The sequence below is a fragment of the Acomys minous genome (genome assembly GCF_964271855.1).
Source record: "Acomys minous genome assembly, chromosome: 7".
Lineage (NCBI taxonomy): Eukaryota > Metazoa > Chordata > Mammalia > Rodentia > Muridae > Acomys > Acomys minous.
Window position 1 is genome coordinate 125,970,980 of NC_140488.1, and position 20,613 is coordinate 125,991,592.

A 20,613-nucleotide genomic window follows, 5' to 3' on the forward strand; every position below is an offset into this window, starting at 1 on the left:
GATCTCTGTGATAGATTTCTGACCTATGTAAGGTGAGGATAACACATATTGTAAGCCACTAAGTTCATGGCAATTTGCATTAACATAAGAAACTAGTATGCTTAAAATTTCACCTTGAATTACTCAGCCATTCTTAGCATCAATGCTATTAAGTTCAAGAATAGATCAAATATCAACATGATAAGGTGCAATGAAGGTTGAGTTCTTGGATACATTGGGTTGGAGAGGCAATGGCAGTAGGACAATGATATGGCAGTACTGGCACCATGCTAGTACGTGTGACACTTGAGTTTGGAAGGGTGGTGGTGACAATAACATGAGAAAAGTTGCTATAGGGAAAGAGGCTCCATCCATGGAGCTATTGTCTGGAGTTTCATGTTCTTTAGGCTCTATTTGGCCTCCACTATAAACTCATTCTCTCTATAATTGGAATATATGGACTTTAAGAAAAACCCTTCAGAAAAAATTATGGAGCAATTCCAATAATTTTGTTTAATTGAGTTTAAATAAAAACTTTAAAAATATAAGTAATATTCAAGATTTGCTCTGTAGGTTTCCAAAGAAAAATCTGAAAAAAACAATGCTTTCCTTTCTTTGTGAAGCCTTTTAACAATGGAAATAGTTTGTCTCCTAAAAGTGGTGTGGAGTTCAAATATATGACTCATTGGAAATGACAACCCTGTCTTTATTGTAAGTGGCAAGTGAATGGAGGCAAACCCTCAGAGAAGCCCAGGCTACTACTTAGGAGAGCACAAGGCATGTAAGACATGTGAAGAGATGGCTAAATTGTACCATGAAGGATGATGTGGAACATCATACTGAGAGTTCTAGGACACAGAAAAAGTAAACCAATATCCAAAGGGAAAACTATGCCAAAAGGAAAAAAAAAAGGATGATGGCTGCTCTTCCAAAAGACCTAGGTTTAATTCCTAGAACCCACATGTGTGCTCTTAGCCATCTGTAACTCTAGTTTCCGGCTGTCTGCCACCCTTTTCTATCCTCCACAGGCTCACTGTTTGGGTTAGGCTGGCCAATGAGTTTCCAGAATCTATGTGCCTGTCTCTGCCCTGCAACACTGGGGTTACAGGCACATATGATCATGCTGGAGTTTTATGTGGGTGCTGGGAATTGAATCTGGGTCCTATAGAACAGCAAATGCTGTTAATCACTGAGTCATTTCTCCAGCCCCAGCATGTATTATTTTCCTGAACAGAAAAAAAAGAGAGAACTGCTTTTCCTTTAAGGGACTTGAGCATTTCCCCCAAACAAATAACTCAGCAGTTCTTCTAGATTATTCACCCAAAAGTGGCTGATCTAGTTCAACTTAGAAGAAAGAGGTGGTATAATATGTTAAGAATTAAGCAGTGTTAATAAAATTTAACTTACGTATATGTGCATATTTTCTATATATTTAATAAATATTAATCAACAGCTTAAAGTATTAGCCATCTCTAGTTTGAAGTGTACATTATTGATTTATACATTATACAACATCATATATAGAGCACCATCGATAGTTAAAAATTGAGGGCCTGGGGAGATGAGTTAATGTGTAAGAATTCTTGCTGTGAAAGACAAGAGGACCTGAGTTCAAGTCCCCAGAACCCACATGAAAATCCAGTATGGTTGCATGTGTCTATGAGCTTAGCATTGGAAAGCAGAGACAGGTAGATTCCAGGAGCTCACTGCCTAGTCAGGCATGTCAAAACAGTGAGTTTCAGATTCTGTGAAGGACCCTGTCTCAGAAGGAAAGAAAGAAAGAAAGAAAGAAAGAAAGAAAGAAAGAAAGAAAGAAAGAAGAAAAGGGTAAAGTGGGGTGAGATAGAGGGTGAGTTACAGCTGATCACCTAATATTCTCCTCTGGCTTCTATATACACATGCATGGGTACTTACATGCACATATATGCATTCAAAACACACACACACACACACACACACACACACACACGAAGAAGAGTTTGAAAACTGGAAGGATTGCTTCACTAGAAAGCTGCCTTTGTAGAAAATTGAAAAGAAACGCTGATCAAGGTATGGAGAATAATAGTGAAATAACATGCTGCCCTCTTTTGGTGGCCATCTGCAGCTCAATTTACATTCTTGCCATTAAAAATGTTAATCTCCTACGCATAGTGAACAAACCAAACTAATGCTAAATCACCCTTTTCCTTGACAGGAAATGCTGGTAATTCCAGTTTGCCATCACCATCTGGTAAGAATTAGTTTATGACTTTGGGGAACCTTAAGAAAGCATTACTCTGAAAGCTCTCTGTGCAGTATGACATCTGGTCAGTTTTGGCGAAACTGATTTTCCTCTAAGAAGCTTGGCTGAATTAATTGTCATTCAACAGGCACCTACAAGACGAATAGCAGACAAGCATATTGATCCTTCCATATTGCCTGGCAGAGCTGGGGAATATGACTCTCTAGGTACTAGACTGGCTAACTATGGGTAGCTGCTAAAGTGCTTCCACTATGTTTGGTGTTTCTAGCTCTCAAGTCTAAACAGCACCAAGATTTAGTGTATTTTCAAGGTGAGATGTTCTCATAAATACACTCCTTCAGTTCCTTCACTTAAAGAATATCTTCCCAGAGGCTTTTAAGAGCTTAGTACACATGACAATGGGAAGGCAAATAAACTAAAGGGAGACTGAGAATTAGAACCTACAGAAACTAAGAACAGTACCCTAATGGGAGACTAACAACTGGAAACTAGCCTGCTAGTATCTTATAATGAGAGAACAAAGCCTAAGGCTGCTGAATAACTTGTCTAAGATCCCACAGGTCCTTGCCCCACATCAAACAAAGGCAAAACATGGCTTCTTTGAGTCCTACCTGTCTTCTTTTTGGCATACTACATATCCTAGAAGGATTGTGAGTTAGTTGGTATTCCGTCCTAAAACTGTGAAAATCAATTATTTAATTGATTCAAACAAATAAAAACAGAAGCCATATCTCATGCTTGTATTATTGTGCCTGGAAGTCTTCAGTCTTGTAGCATGGGAATCATTATGTTCATGCTATAGATGTGGAAACAGGTTCAATGGGGAAAACATAACATGTACCTGCTATAGGGTAAATAAATGAGTGTCATTGGCATGAGATATTAAGATTCATACCCTGAACCTCAAGATATCAACTCTCAAGCTCCCTTGTCCATGTCACTTGGCCCCCTAGTTGTTGAGCTTCTGGGGTTCAGTATGCTAGTATATTTTTCTTCTAGTACTGTGGTTCTCATCTGGTGGGTTGTGAGCCTTGAGGGAGTGGGTGTCACATGGCCCTTTCACAGGGATTGCCTAAGACCATCAGAAAACACAGATGATTACATTATGATTTATAATAGTAGCAAAATTATAGTTATGAAGTAGCAATGAAAATAATTTTATGGTTGAGGGTCACTGCAATATGAGGAATGTATTAAAGGGTCACAACATTAGGAAGATTGAGAATCACTACTTGAGTAGAATACCTTTTGGCAAACTTAATCATAACAAAGTTTTCTTTTTTTTTAAATTTTTTTCTCCTTTATTAATTTATTCTTGTTACATCTCAATGGTTATCTCATCCCTTGTATCCTCCCATTCTTCCCTCCCTCCCATTTTCCCCTTATTCCCCTCCCCTATGACTGTTCCTGAGGGGGATTACCTCCCCCTGTATATGCATAACAAAGTTTTCAAACCACTGTTTTTATAGAGTGGAGAGCAATGCTTTGGAGTTCTAGTCATAACCTGCGTTCTGGATGCCCTGGGGGGTAGGGATGTACAAAACATTTGGCAGGACCCAGTGTAGTGTCAAGGGAGGAAAATATCTATGCCTACAGACCTCTGAATTGTGTCGCCATTCATCAACATCCAAAAAAATTAATAGTCATTCATTTAAAACAGACTGTGGCCAGTTAGTTTGCTCTGCCCTGTAAACACATTTTGACTTGAGTTGCTTAGGACCAGTCAATTACTCAACAAAGATCTTGGCCATGGTTTAAAAGAATAAATATAGAGCCGGGCATGGTGATGCACACCTTTAATCCCAGCACTCGGGAGGCAGAGGCAGGACTTTGAGGCCAGCCTGGTCTACCAAGAAAGTCGATGACAGCCAAGGCTACATAGAGAGACCCTGTTTTGAAAAAAACAAACAAACAACAACAACAAAAAAGAATATAGTAAGAGACAAAATATGAAAACAATAATATGGGACAGACAGGATGTGTGTGTGTGTGTGTGTGTGTGTGTGTGTGTGTGTGTGTGTGTGTGTGTGTGTGTGTTTAGCCAGTCCAAGAGCAGTCTGAAAAAGGCGAGACAAGTGCTTTGACACACCCAGATTTTTCCATACCAGTTGAAAATCAAGCTCTCTGCTACAAGACTATAAGATTTTGTAACGTGTTTAGGTAGACATCAAACCACTGAATCTCTTAAATATTTAAACATGTGAAATGTGTGTAGTTGATTGACTTCTTAGCATAAGTGCAGTCATTCCACAAGACATTTATAGCTTGACTGATTGCCTTAATAGCAGCCATATTTTAAAATGGCTTAACAAGGAATGGGTTAGGTATTAGAATATTGAATATACATTATATATCATATGACAATTATATGAATGTATACTACATGAAGAATATATATATATGTGTATATATATTCTACATTTACCATGAGAAGGGTTGGCAGGTGGTAGCCATTGTTATTATAGAATGGAGTCAATGTGCCAATATATCCATGACTATAGTTCATTTTAAATGTTTTTCTAGAACTCTCTTGGCTGGAAAAATAATAAAACTATCATTTCTTTTATTCCAATGTGGCTCTTACTTATTGTCATAGTATTATAAAGGTGCACTAGACTCCATGATTGTGAGTCACATGGCACTTTTTCTACTTTTTATATTTGTAACTCAAGAGTTCTGACTTCTTTAAATTTCATAAATAATTGTTTCAAGCCAGGCATATATATTGAGACCTTGGCTCAAAAAAAATAATTGTTTCAAAGTATTCACTTTTTTTTTCTCTCTGCAGCTGAATCATCTGTCAGTCTTGTCCCCTACTCCAATGGTACACCAGGCAAGATTTTGAAAAATCTTTAAGCCTAGATGTAGTCCAATTTGTTAAGTTTTTGTTTTAATTATACCTTTGTTTTCTTCTCCTTGGGAAAAAAAGAGGTAGAAACTACAAGCCTCAATGGTAAGAATGTTTCTGAAGCAAGTGAAAATTGATAACCTTTCATGTTAGTAGAAGTATGAATGGTGATGATGCCTTCTATCTCAAAATTATATCTGGAGACACTGAGTAATTCCATATAATCCAACATTCTAAAACTTAGAACCTGCCAAGATATGAGAGTAACCATTCTGGTTAATTGATAAAAATTTCTGTGATCATAGAAGAAGGAAAATACTAGAAAATACTAGAAACATCGATCAATCTTTAAGTACTCCATTTTACTACTCTCTAACACAATGCTAGCAAACTAGACATAATAGATTATTTAACTGTGGGAAGCACATCCAGTGACTTCAATATGATTCAATGTGAATTTGGAGGTCCAGGATGTTCAAAACAGTCTCTTTATGGGTGATTTTTATCAAGTTTTAGATAGCATGAAATGGGGGGATAACCCTGGGTCTTCATCATATTAGAGGAAAGGACAAAGAACTTCATGATATCCTAGGGAGGTAGGTGGGGTAGCACATTCTGTTCTCTCCCTTTTGAGGAGATGTGGTTTTCTATTTTTTTTTTAAACCCCAAACACTTCTCAGAATCTCTTGGTTAAAATAAAATTCCATTGTGCGTTGGTGGCTAAGGAGATAAATAATCATAGATGTATCATATACTAACTTAACCTGATTAAATTCATAATTGGCCCAATAGGAAGAACCAACAGTTGTCATTTTGTGTGTAATTACTTTGAACAGTGAAAAGGATTATCTTCAGTTTAGCTTTGACAGCAGTGATTTTTAAAAATCCTGTTGTGAACTGTGTGGGAGAATTATATATGTATGTATGTATATACATATATATGCGTTTTAAGCATGACAATGTGTTGTGTTTGTTTAGTTGTGTACTTATTTGTTTTTTGAGATGAGGTCTCACTATGTAGTGAGTGGCCTCAAACTCATGATCATTTGGCTTTGGCCTCCTAATTGTTAAGACTACAGGCATGTGCCACTATGCCTGCATCATACACTTTTTCCTAAAATTTCATCTCTAATAATAAATTATAGAATTTTTTCATTTAAATAAATATCAGTAGGATCCATTTTAATTGTTTTTTAATCAAATAGGGTGAAAATGAAATTTTCTTAAAAGTTGATACTTCTTAAGAATTCTAAACTTAAACTAGCATTATTTGACTGAGAATGTACCACTGCTGAAAGCTACTAGAGCCTTCCTTGGGGAAGGCTATTAAAGTTGTTATTCAGGCTGTAAATTTCCTATCCACAAAGGATTGTTCATTAATGCAGAGTGAACAGGACATCTTTTTAAAACATTTGTATTAATTTTTCTTAGTTTTTCGAGACAGTGTTTGTCTGTGTAACCATCCTGGCTGTCCTGGACTCACTTTGTAGACCAGGCTGGCCTAGAACTCATAGAGATCCACTTGCCTCACTAAGTCCTTCCAGGTCTACCCTCACCTCCCTACCCACCGCAGAACTTCATGTCCTTTTTTTTTTTTAATTTAATAGCCCATCAACTCCAACTTCTGCTGCCCATGTACTTTTGGGGTAGAGCCATCTGCTAAAGGGTGGTCAACCCTCAAAAAATATTGACCCTCTCTCTTTCTTAGAAGCATCAGCTGTCCATAGCTCCTCAGTTACGGGTAGGAAGAGCTCATACACCCTTCCTCCATCCATGCTGGAATGTTAACTGGGCTGATCTTGTGTAGGCAGCCACAGCTACTGTGAGGTCATGAGTGCAGGAGTCCAGACATGTCTGGAAGACACTGTTTCACTCCCGTCATCCTCAACCTCTGGCTCTTACACTTTTTCCAACCCCTTTTCTGCTATGGAACCAAATATTAAATAACATAAATGTTGAGTCTAATAAATATTGGAGGGTTGTTATGTTACACACATAGCGGGCATTCAGAAAAACACGTTCTGAAAGAATGAATGTGTACTCAAATTCATCTCCGGGGTGAATAACAGAGAATGAGGATGGGGATGGTGCATTATCTAGTACCAGTTAGATTTTGCAAAATTAACATTTAAGGAATCTGGAAAGAGTCACATTTGTTAACCATACCAGTAATTACACTGTTGTTATTTCAGATGCTGCTTCAGAAGTATTGTTGACTTTAAACAAAACAAGTAATTTCAAATTGTTTCTGAATGCCATAGCTTGTCTTCTGTGGTTTCCTGAGTTTTTCATATGTAGAGTCTAATGGACTAGTAAAGGAACAAGTGTTTATTGTTCCTTTGCTTATTTTCCTAGGTATGCAACCTTTGTTTGCATTTTTGACTCTGTCATTGAGCTATCATTCTGTTGTCACCACACTCCTAAACTTCTTATTATGGCCATCACATTCTACTTAAAAATAACATTTGTTACTTTTTTTTTAAATATTATAGCAATGAACATTAGCTCATAAAATAGAGAATATAGGGAAATATACAGAAGAAAATAGAAAACATCTTGAGTGTTACTTTACTAAAACTATTATTGTTAGTAGTTTGGTACATTTTCATGTGAGATTTTATATATATATATATATATATATATATATATATATATGTGTGTGTGTGTGTGTGTGTGTGTGTGTGTGTGTGTGTATGCAAAATCATCATAATTTACATAGATTTTGTTTCTCTTTTAACTCAATATTAAAATTTACGTATTCTCCACTGTTGCTATTAATGACTTGATATTCCATTGTGTGCCATATGTTAAATATTAAAGTTGTTTGCATATATAATAGAAATTATTGCAATGAACATTCTGATGCCATCTTCTTTGCATTCACCTCTGATTTCTATAAGATACATTACAAAGACTGGGTACAATGGGTCAGCAGTTTGAATATTTTAAGGCCCTTGAGAACTACTGCCTATTTACCTTCTAGAAAAATTGTATCCCATAACATTTTGCCAGCAGTGGATGAGAATGTCACTGTACCTTTGCTGAGACTATATTATATATTATTAAGTCTTGTTCTTTAGGATTTTTCATTTTTGATTATTAGTGAAATCAAATATTTTTATGATTTATATAAAAAAATACAAGTTCACTTCACAGTTGTGCTTCACTTGCTATGGAGAGAAAAACAACAAGGCAAACAAAATAATGCATAAAGAATTATTAATGGCAGGACAAAATGCTATCCGCCTGTGTAATTATGACCAACCATTGTCCATGAATCACACATTGAGGTGAGCTCATCAGTAACACACATGTAAAGGTTTCTGAAATTGTATAATATCATTACTCTTCAGTGTGTCTCCAAGCTTTGAGCTTAGTCTTTTCTTCAAAATTGCCTATCTGCTCTAGGCAACAGAAATTCTGTTGTGCCTTGAATGCAGCCTCGTACAGTGGTCAATCCTCCTTACACAAGGTTTTCTGAACCTGATTCTCCATCATCTGGGGGATGGACCCATGGACTTTGTCTCCAAAGATCTTTGGAAAGATATTCCTAAGGCTTGCTTTTCAGAGCACATTAATATTTGCCTTTGGATCTCTGACTTAAGCAGTCTTGGTTGTACTGGGAGCTTGTTATGCAACAGATGGTCTTGACAGTAAAATGAGGATAGTATTGGACTAACTTTAAGGAAGAAAGTGGGATTCTCAACTGCAAAGTATAGTAGCAATATTTTTTTTTATTCAGTATGCACTGAATCATACTGACTTTCATTCCGAATCACATGGTTTTTTATAACCTGTCATCCGAAGGCACTGTTTATAACTTAGTCCTACCCACCCACCAGCATTGTAAATTCACACTTGTTGGTCTAGTAGTAGTGCCTGGAAACTGAAGTAGAATTACACAAGCGGTGGGATGTGTAATGGGTGTGATCTAACTGGGTAAATATGTGATTCAAACTCTGAGAACCACCCTAGGCCAATGCTGCATGTTCTGTGAATGAGAGTCCCACTCATTCTGCTGCTGAGATGACCAATGGTTTCTTCAAGATGTCAACAGTGTGCTTTTCTTAGCACTTCACTAAAAAAATTATACTCATGGCAAATTGTTTTTTTAAAGCAACAATTCTGCTCTAATATTTAAATTGCTTCTTTGCAGAAAAAGCTAAAATTATTATAGTAAAAACCTTCAATGCATCAGGTATGACTTATTATCAATATCAAGACTTTCTTTTTATAACTAAAGAAATGGCTGGCATTTATGATTTCTTTGTCTTTTTTTCCCTACTTTTAAAAAAATCTGTTCTTAATGAATAGATGTATATTCCTTGGCTACCTGAAATTTTACTAGGTGTTTGGTCTGGGTAATAGTAATCAGCCAGTTCCTACCCTCAAGAATCTTTTAGTTTAAGGGGAGACAGGATAAAAAATTAACTGAAATAAACATATGTGCAGATAAAGTAAAGAATTTTACCAGTATTTTTGTGTGTTTGTTTATTTAGGTGCTGAGGATTGAACACAGGCCCTATCACATGCTAAGAGTGTACCCTTTCACCAAAGCTACACCCCCAAACCCACATATAATTGTAACATGATTAAGATACATAGGCAACAGAGGGGCTTGTAGAAATGAGTAAGAATATAATTAATAAAAGAACTAGAAAGATCAAACCTTTTTTAAATGAAGATGTGATGGCTGGGCATGGTGGTGCATACCTTTAATCCCAGCACTTGGGAGGAAGAGGCAGGCGGATCTCTGCGAGTTTGAGGCTAGCCTGGTATACAGAGTGAGTTCTAGGACAAGCAGGGTGGTTATATGGAGAAATCCTGTCTCAGAGACAGACAGAGAGAGAGAGACAGAGACAGAGACAGAGACAGAGACAGAGACAGAGACAGAGACAGAGACAGAGACAGACAGAGAGACAGAGAGAGAGACAGAGAGAGAGACAGAGAAAGACAGAGAGACAGAGACAGAGACAGAGAGACAGAGGAAAAAAGAAGAGACAATGTACTTTTAAGAACCCAGTGCAATCTCAGGCACATAAGACATGTCCAATGAAGGCTTTTCATCAATTTCAATAGGAAAATCTTGTTTATTGTCTGTTTCTGTAAATAGAATTTATTGGAATATTGTCCTGCCTATTTGTTTAAATTATTTTCTGTTCCTAATTTTCTGCTACATAGAATTGAGTTGTTGCAGCAGAAATCACCTAACTCACAAAACCTAAAATGTGTTTTATCTGACCACTCTCAGGTAATGTTGTTATCAGTCAGGATTTAAAGAATTAATCTGTAGTCATATACTGAGGAAGGGGTGGGAATTATAGATAAGAGTCCTAGAAATGGGGAAAAAATTCTCATTGAGAAAGTGCAGCAAAAGACACACTTTCCTGGTGATGGAGATGCAGGTAAAATTTGGAGGAGAATGGCAAGCTTAGCAAGAGAGGGACCAGTGGTTTAAAGGCTATTGAAAGCATTACCCCCTACCATCTGTACATTTTATAGTATTTTGCATAGTGTGAAATTCAGTTTGTTTACAGAATCTAAATTTAGTTGAAGCCTGACACTCATACACCAATAAATTATTCTGACAGAAACCAGATCATGCGCACTGAGTCAAATTATAATTTTCTTTTGCATCCAAACTGATTTCTCACAAGAACAGCTGATATTGTCCAATGGAAATAGGCTTGCAGTTTGGCATTGCACATATAATTCTGACCAAGGAAGATATAGCAAGGAGAGTAAATATTGCTTAATATAATAGTCTTTTGAATTATCTTTTTTCTTTACTGGTTTACTTAGTATCTCATCAGCATTTGCCTTCCCCACCATCCTATTTTCTCTGAATTTATTAGATGTCAACAAAAAGATATAATTATTGAATGGAACTTTGAGCTTTTAAAAAAAAAGATGCACTTCCTTCACAAAGGAGAAAGTGTTTCTCAGGTTGCTCTGCATAAGATTTGTTTTTTGTTTAATGGCGCTTAATCATTCTCCCATTCATCTCTTCCTCCTTTGAGTGTTTCTGTGGCCTGATGTCGTGTGCATCATTCAACATTTTTATTTCCTGGCTAGTATCATCCACTAGATTATGAGCGCCATCACACAAGCCTTCTATTTCCTAACCGGTCTTACCCATCAGAGTGTAAGCTCCTTAAGGGCAAGATCTGTATGTATGACCCTTCATAACCCAGAAATTATAGTGAGTACTCAACAAATATGCCTGAATAAGCTAACTTTTGTTCATGGAGTGAAAATCATAACATTCCTATTATTGCCATTATGCATTTGTGCATACTCTATATGAGTGAAGACTAACATTAGTGTCTTCTAGGATTTTCCTACCTTGGAAGGAAAGGAGGGTATATGATTCAGGAGTAGCTCATTTAAATTCTTCATATGTGATTTGTTTCCATGATTCACTCTTTATATTGGACAGGAGAAGGATTAATTAGGAAAGGGGACAAAGAAATTTCAGAGAGGGATTGAAGGTCAGACAGTGGTATACCAAAGCATAGTAGAGTCACATCTCATAGCTGCTCATCTAAGTAAAAACGTATTCCTTTAGTCTTTGTGCAATTTATCCAGCCCAATTCTGTTCAGCTTTTTAATATTATTGGTCTACAGTTGATATCTCCATTGGCAAATTTTCTTGACAGTGCAGTACTTAGTATATAATATGCATAATAATAATAATAATAATAATAATAATAATAATAATAATAATAATAAGCACAGTTATTATTATGCTTAACCAGTTGGGTTTCTTTTTTTCAGGAGTCAAACCCCAGAGAAATATCTGCAATCTGACATCTATTTGCAATGACTCAGGTTAGTGCTAGAGAGCATTCTACACTCCCAGAAAAGCTTGCTTCAAAGAGACAAGGTTTCTTTTTCTCCTGTTGTGTTTATATATGACTTTCTGAGCTGTCCCTTTCTCATACAACCAGACTACTACAAGAGCCTAATTAAAAAAAAAAACTTTTAGACTTGGCTGAAATTATCTTTCTATTTTCTAGCCAGAGAAGATAAACTTCCTTTTTTTGTTTGTTTGGTTTTTGTTTTTGTTTTGTGTTTTGTGTTTTTCTATGCTGGGATTAAAGGCGTGCGCCACCACAGCCCGCGTTCGTGGACTTCCTTAATATGAAGCATGGAACACTACAACAAGCATTTTCACTTTAGCTTTAAATCCATACTGTTTCTACTACCCTTAGAATTAATGTATGAATGAAGTAATAATAAAATTTATTATTGATTGTTGGAAGTCACTTGTTATATGTAAATCCCTCAAGCTTTTTCATGGGATCTTAAGTATTATGACTCAAAAACAAGGTATTATCTTTTGCTAAGAGGAAAACAAACCAGACTTTTAGAATATTGAGCCCTCATATATACCTAGTTTAATCAAATTCTAATTCCAGTAGTGTCTGTAACATTTTGCCATCTCTAAGACTGTCCACTGTTTTTAAAATGAGTTGGAAATCTCTTGAGAACATGCTATTTTTGAAATAGGAATAGTTTTTCCTTCTGCCATGGCCCAGAGGCATGAAACAACCTTTTTTCTCCCATTGATTTGGCTCTCTGGGCTTTCCTCCTTATTAAAACCAACGAAAGCAAATGTGAAAAACAGAAAAATATGCTGTGGCAGCTCAGAACTGGATTAGAGATCATGGGTAGAAAGAAGAGGAAGGTAATGATGTATTTTATAATATAAAATCTTGCTATCAATTGTAGTAATAATCATTAGAGGATTTTTTTACCTTTCATATCTTATTCCTATTTACAGTGTTATATTTCTTCTGAAAAATATTAGTAATATTTCAATTAAAAATACAATTGAATAGACTAGAAAACAAGACAATTTCCTACTTAAATACTACAGGGATGAAGAGATGTCTGAAATCAAAATATAGATAACATATTAAGTAAAATGCAATTTGATAGATTAGAAAACAAGAAATTAAATATTTAAATACTTGAGGGATGGAGATATGTCTCAGAGGTTAAGAGAACATATTGCTCTTGCAGAGGACCGGAGTTTGGTTCCTAGTACCTATGGGGCACCTCACAACCACTTCTAACTCCATTTCCAAGGGGAATTCTACCTCCTCTTCTAGTCACCATAGGTACTATATTCACATGTACAAACCCACATGCATAAAATACAAAAAATTAGTATTTTACAAATACTTCCTACTGTGTGAGTATGAGATTTGCTCCCCATAAGCTTTCTGCTGATGTGCTCCAGGGACACTGTAAGAGGGAACTGTTAGCTTGTTGTAAAATGGGCAAAGGGTGTAGCTCAGTAGAAGTGCATTTGCCTAATCTGTACAACATTCTGGGCTCAATCCCTACCACCACAAAAACATATTGGATACATTTTATTTTTACACATCTGTACAGTACAACTTTCTCTTATTTTTTCATCCTCTTTGCCTCTACCCTGTCTTACCCTTCTCTTTACTATATCCCTATTATGTCGTTATTTGGCAGCATCACCATTTGTCTTGGGCTAGAACTGATGTTTAGTTTTGTTTTGTGTCTAAATCATATTTGATAACCAAAATGTAGTTTTATAATTTTGTTTATCTTGAATAACAGATGCCAGAAAGCCGGTTGGAGTAATGTTTCCCACATTAAGTGACTGAATTGACCATTTGTCGTAGTGACTGGTGAAAACAACCCCATTAGGGAACCACCTCTTCTGGCATCAGAAACCCCTTGGTATCCTGCCAAAAACTAGAAGCCTCTGCGTTTTGCAGGTTTCCAGTCTGGGTCCATTAAAGACCTGTGAATAAGCTGGGAACTTTCTGGCCAGGAAGAATTAGGCTGAGGGTTAAAAGGTGGTAGCGTTTTTGTTGGTCCATGCAACCAGAACTACTGTGTTCCCCGAACACTTATGAAACTCTTAACATACTCAACAAGAATGTGAGGAAAGAGAGAGAGAGAAAGAAAAAGAGAGAGAAAGAAAAAAGAGAGAGGGAGAGATGAAAGGAGAGAAGGAGGGAGGGAGCGGGGGTAGGGAGGGAGGAAGGGAGAATCTAAACAAGGTTTCGAAAGTTTGATATTTTTTAAAGTGCATAATTTTATGCAGAGCTGGAGTGTCTTTGTTTTTAATAACTGAGGGCTATATTATTTGAAGTTACTGTATCAATATAAATTTCATTAAATGATCTCAAATTCAAATTTCGTGTGTGTGTGCGTGTGTGCGTGTGTGCGTGTGTGCGTGTGTGCATGTGTGCGTGTGTGTGTGTGTGTGTGTGTGTGTGTGTGTGTGTGTGTGTGTGTGTGTAAAGCAATAATAATTAAGGAATAAGGGGCCATGAATTTAAGGCCAGGTAGAGATTTGGGAGAAATTGGAGAGGGGAGATGGAGGAAGGAAATGATATAAATGAAATACTAGTATATTAAATTCTTTTAAAAAATGTAAAAACTGATGAAAACTCTCTCTCTCTCTCTCTCTCTCTCTCTCTCTCTCTCTCTCTCTCTCTCTCTCACAGACACACACACACACACACACATACATCTATGTCACCATGACTCCAATTCTAAAAGATGTTCTTTGAAAGGTCACATTGGAACCATAGCCCCCAATTATCTTAAAGTGAAAAAGATTCAGCAGGTAGAAATGAAAGCATCATAAGGTCAAACTTGTAGCTCCTATCTTCTAGAAATGCTATTGGCAAGCAATGAGAAGCCATCGATAGAAGAGTAGAATTCAAACCAAAGAGCATGATTAAACTGTTTATAAAATAATAACGTTGTAATATGTTGTATTAACCCTCAAACTGTAAGGACACAAGTCTCAACTTTTTCTGAAAATTTATTTTTAGTGTTTTTTAGAGGTGAGATAGTGTTTCAATATGATGACGACCACAATGTTACCCAGGTAGGTTTTCAAGATTTTCTTTAACTGCAAATATTCAGAATATTTGTGATACTTGATATATTTGATTTATGAGCAAACATAAGCAAATTCTGTCTCCTAAATTTTCTAGCTTTGTACTATGGTCTTGAATTCATAATAATTGTGTTATTTTTCTAATATTTATATTTTAGTTTTTACTGGGTTTGTTGTTGAATAAGAATGATAATATTTTGCAGACCTATTACCAGTAAAAAGTATCAATTTACTTTAGAAATTTCCTTTTTAAAAATTTTATTAATTTATTCATATTACATCTCAATGGTTATCCCCTCCCTTGTATCCTCCCATTCTTCCCTCCCTCCCATTTTCCCCTTACTCCCCTCCCCTATGACTGTGAAAAAGCTTAACAAGAATCTTCCAGGTGTGGTTGTGTTCTGCACTTGGGGCATTCAAATACAGTGTTATACATCGTCCCAGAACCTAGAGCATCTAGGCCAAATGTGCTTGTTCATTCATTGATTATTTCCTAAATGCCTACTACATGTTAGATGTTCTGAGCATTAGAAATACAGCATTGGCACTATCAAATTTCTCTTTTTACACTGATGTACCTAAACTCTGAAACCCGTCATGAGGAGAACTTTAATAGCACTGTTGTGGGGGAACCCTTGAATGGAAGAAAGACAGAACTTACTGACTCTGACACTTTAAAAATAAATAGAGCCAATTGGCTCATCCAATACCGATTCACTCTTGGGTACCCTCATTATCTATGTATCCACAGTATGGTCATCAGTAGTTTATGGAGTTAGGATCCGTTCTTTAGGGCATAATTATTTGGATAGCTAAAAATTAAACTTTGTTAGAGAATATGTTTAAAGATGACATTCATTGTTATTGTTTTTAATGGGTTCTCACCTCCAACAGAATCAAGATACAGCTAATGGCACCTTCACTGGAGTCCTGTCTCTAAGTGAACTGAAGTGAGTAGTCTATGTTTGCCTTAAAACTTTATATACACCATGTGGAACAACACATGTTGAGCTATTTTTGCTTTTAGAGAGCAAGAATAGGGCACAGAGACCCAAAGGATGCAGAGCAAATTAGTTCTTGCCTACTTTGCAAACAAACCATAGTTAACTGTCATCAACTAATAGTCCCCTGAGTTTGTTCCCTCTGGTGCTCTGAAATTAAACAAAAGCTTCATCTGAATTGGTATTTCAATTTTAATATAAATTACTCTCCAGCTATTATTAGACAAGTCTAAGTCCGAATATCTTGCAAGAATGTTCAACCTATGGCTAGCAAGCCACATACAACCGAGGAGAGACATGAAAGAGGCCCAACATTGTAAACATATCTAAAACACTATTAGATGTTTTCAGGAATATCTCAATTATATGGTCTTTTAATATAAACTTTGCAAGTGAAAACACTGTGTCACGATGTCAAAAATGGGACACTCCTTACTATATATCATTTTTTAAAATCTTGTCATGAAACAGTCAAAGCGGGAACACTGAACTTATACCTTTCATCCCAGCATTTGGGAGGCAGAGGCAGGTGAATCTCTGTAATTTCAAGGCTAGCCTTGTCTATGTAGCAAGTTTCAGAACAGCCAGCGCCACATAAGAGACACTGTCTAAAACAACAAAGGTCACAGAGGGAAATTTTTGTTCAGTACACCTCATCTTGCAAGAACTTCCAAAGACAATGAGATGCATTATTAATGTCCCTAGTTAGACCATAGATTTTCTACTGTGGCTGAGAGGAACAACTTAATAAATGTGCATGGATCATGTGCCAAAGGACAGTTTAAGGATGTCAATTGGGAGCAGAAGGAACAGCTAGGACCACAGAAACCCACAGAAAGAAGGTGCCGTATAAGCATACTTTTGGCAAATGCAAGCTAGTGGACTACTGTTATGCACTTCTTTTCTAGATCTTGCCAGTAGCCACCTAGAAATGTTGCCTATTCCTTGGAGCAGGGCATTTTCAACCCCGGCATTGTTGCCCACTTGGGTCCGATGGTTCTCTGTCATGGGGGCTGTTGTAGGATATTTATCAGTGCTCCTAGTCTCACCCCACCAGGTGCTGGCAGCAGCCTCCCTGGTGTGACAACCAGAAATGTTTCCAGACAGATGTCTCCTGGAGGGCAGAGTCACCTCTCTTGAAAAGAGTGATGATGATGATGATGATGATGATGATGATGATGATGATGATGGTTGTTGTTGTTGTTGTTGTTATTATTATTATTATTATTATTATTATTATTATTATTATTATTATTATAGTTTTTCAAGACAAGATTTCTCAGTGTTAAAAGCACTGGCTGTCCTGGACTCACTTTGTAGACCAGGCTGGCCTTTGTACTCACAGAGATCCACCTGCCTCTGCCTCCTGAGTGCTGGAGATTAAAGACAGGTGCCACCACTGCCCAGCAAGAACAGTGAATTCTTTAGCTAGAATTCTTTCATCTTAACATCAGTGAAGGTCTGCCAAATTAAAGAAATGAAAAATATAGTATAAACAGGAATGAAGATGAGGAATGAGAGAAATTTCCAGAGGGATGTTAGAGGAGGTGGGGGAAAGGGCTGGAGTCCTAGAGAGAGAAGGTGTGTCCATTGAAGGCAGATGAGGTATTAATCACAGGCCCAGGATGATTGGCTTACCCTTCTCAGAAATCTTTGCCCCAAGCCAGCTCTTTCTTTGGCTGTCTGCCAAAAGAATCTGCCTTGGAGGCTACCAAGAAGAGAGTTGATACCCTATGAGCATATACAGGGGGAGGAGGTCCCCCTCAGTCACAGTCATAGGGGAAGGGAGTAAGGGGGAAAATGGGAGGGAGGGAGGAATGGAAGGATACAAGGGATGGGATAACCATTGAGATGTAATATGAATAAATTAATAAAATATATTTAAAAAGAAAAAGAAAAAAAAAGAACCTGCCTTGGGGTTTGCAGTAGCCTAATAAATAACACGATCACGCGACCATAGTTTATATCTTGCTCGTAACTAGGACTGACCCATCTCCCATCTGGTTAGGGGTTTTTTTTTTGTCCTATGAATAATTGATTTCCACCACATAGCAATCTCTCATTAAGCCTCATGTCTCTTCAGAGTGAATACTGTAAGCAGTACATACCACATGCCTGATCTAACTGCTTTTAAGCTACTTTGTTTTGAATTTCTTATCACTACTGGTCTCCTTCATGTTAATTTCTCTCTTTCTATTAGTAGGCGATCAGAGCTCAACAAAACTCTACAGTCGTCAAGTGAGGTAACCATAGTATACCCTATACCTTGCTTGTTATTATTATTCAGAGGAAGTATATGGACTTCTGCATTCTTGGGAGATACACATTCAAGATTCTCCCAAATCTGTCATGCCAAAAGAGTGAATGAACCTGGTACACTGTTCCAAAATTCAGAACTAGGAGCCATGGGCGGGCATTGTGAGGAGGTAGGATTGCTGTTGTGTAAGTCCAGAAGTTCCTTTAAATAAGACCTCTGGAAGACTGTGTGAGCTCTGACACTGGGGGCCTCCAGACAGAGCTTGTAAGGCCTGAATGTCTTTTATGCTACGTTGAGAACTCAATGGGAGTGTACACTATCTCTAGGGTTCTAGTGGTTCTGAAATTCTGTGATTAACCCTGGATTGCCTTTTCTGACATTTCTAAGTGTTGAAGTAATGTATGTACTTTTGTTTATTTATTCCAGGCTTATTTTATAGTGTGTGCTACAGCAGAGGCCCAAAAGTAAGTTCTTTTAAATTTTTATAGATATCTTTTCTCCATTTATGAAAATAAAGAATCAAGAAAGCTTAGTTAAGACTGGGCATAGTGGCACTTGCCTTTAATCCCAGCAGAGGCAGAGGCAGAGGCAGAGGCAGAAGGATTACTGTGAGTTCAAGCCCAGCCTGGTCTACAAAGTGAGTCCAGGACAGCCAAGATAACATAGAGAAACCCTGTCTCAAAAAACCAAACCAAACCAAACAAAACAAAACAAAAACAGAAAGAAAGCTTAGTTAAATTGTCAGTTCAAAGGCTTTTCCTCTAACATAAATAAATATTGGTGATATTTTGTATTTATATATTTTATAAATACAAATCACTCTGTTAACATCTTTCCTCTCATTTCTTTGGGCCGCCAGTGTCCTGAACTCTGAAATGGTTCACATTAGGCCAGGCAAGGTAAATGCCAGATAGAAAAGAAGAGCTATGAAAAGGAGCTTGGGAAAGGAAATAAGGAGACAGAAACACATAGAATGTAAAAAGAAGAGACAAAATATATATATAGAGAAGTAAAGCAATTAATGGGAGCAGTACAGATAACTATTTGAAGTTGTGTTCTGTGGTGGCCCTGGCTGCTAAATTAGTGGCTTTTAAAATGGTAAACTCACCACAAGAACCTGACAATTTTCATTAACTATTCCAGATGCAAACCATGGCAAGTCTTTTATGAAACTCTACACTGAATCCCCACATACTATGAATATCTGAATATTTACTCCTCCTCCCTCTCTCCAATAATTGCAGCACAATTTCTTTTTCCTATATCATTAGAAATGGAGATAACAGCTTAAAATGTTGTCATCTGCTATCTACATTGAATTGCAGGGAGAATTGGGATTTAAGAGACCTTAACATTTAGGTAGGCTAGTTTGTAGAAATCTTTCTGTATTGGAATTTGAAATACCTATGGAAATAGGCAAATAGCCAGGGGTTTGCGAAAGGGTGGTAAAAATTATAAATGTCAAGGTGCTAATCTTTTTGTCCAAGTTGCATGCCTGTAAAACAAATCAGGAGCCAAGTGTGGACAGAGGTCTTTGTCTGAAACACCTGTGGATGTGAACCTGGTGTTTTTTAATAATAAAGTGCTGAGGGTAAAGTCAAGACTGTACGTATTATCAGAGCTCTATAGAGAAACAGAACTTATAGGATATATATATATATATATATATGTTTGTATATATGTTTACATATATATAAACCCCACATATATACATACACATATGTATGTATATATTTATATCTGTATCTATATTTATATAAAGGAGGTTTATTAGAATGACTTACAGGCTGTGGTCTAGCCAGTCCAACAATGGTTGTCTACCAACAGAAGGTCCAAGAATCTAGTGTTGTTCAGTGCACAATGCTGGATGTCTCAGCTAGTCTTCTGTATATTCTGGAATCCCAAAGAAGTAGGCTCTAGTGCCAGTGAAGGGATGGACTTGCTATCAAGAGTGAGAGCAAGCAGGCAAAGAGAGAGCAAGCTTCCTTCCTCCCTGTCTGCTGGTGTGGCCCAGATTAAAGGTGCATCTTCCCACTTCAAATGAAGACAAACTCCATTAATTCCAGATTTAGTCAAGTTGACAAGCAAGAGCAGCCATCACATGCTAGAAGATGGGTATTGGTAAGGTTCCTGGAGTACTATTGGGAAGTAACACTAAAAATGCCCCTTTCATCACCTTGAGTTTGCAAAAGCAATTCCAAAGTATAGGCAAATTTCCAATATATATACTAACTATCCGTACATACTAACATTCTGTCTGCATTTTTCTTTACAGCACATTAAACTGTACATTCACAATAAAACTGAATAAGACAATGAATGTGTGTGCCATGATGGTTACTTTCAAAAGTGTACAGATTCGGCCAATGGGTAAGATGGCTCTGT

General features: G+C 37.0%; 1 protein-coding gene across 13 annotated transcripts in view; it reads left to right on the plus strand.

The window, feature by feature from the left end:
- Positions 1–20,613, plus strand: part of ADGRG2 (adhesion G protein-coupled receptor G2) — a 117,390-nt gene that overhangs the window by 68,931 nt on the left and 27,846 nt on the right. For 3 of the 13 annotated variants that reach the window (XM_084790654.1, XM_084790649.1, XM_084790652.1), the window contains 10 exons: positions 2,174–2,209; positions 5,010–5,054; positions 5,151–5,174; positions 9,226–9,267; positions 11,847–11,900; positions 14,903–14,958; positions 15,865–15,920; positions 18,172–18,214; positions 18,655–18,692; positions 20,504–20,598. In XM_084790654.1, the coding sequence (XP_084646780.1) occupies positions 2,174–2,209; positions 5,010–5,054; positions 5,151–5,174; positions 9,226–9,267; positions 11,847–11,900; positions 14,903–14,958; positions 15,865–15,920; positions 18,172–18,214; positions 18,655–18,692; positions 20,504–20,598 (489 nt within the window). The remainder of the gene's footprint in view (positions 1–2,173; positions 2,210–5,009; positions 5,055–5,150; positions 5,175–9,225; positions 9,268–11,846; positions 11,901–14,902; positions 14,959–15,864; positions 15,921–18,171; positions 18,215–18,654; positions 18,693–20,503; positions 20,599–20,613) is intronic. The other 10 variants (XM_084790655.1, XM_084790653.1, XM_084790650.1 and 7 more) reach the window with 8 other exon arrangements.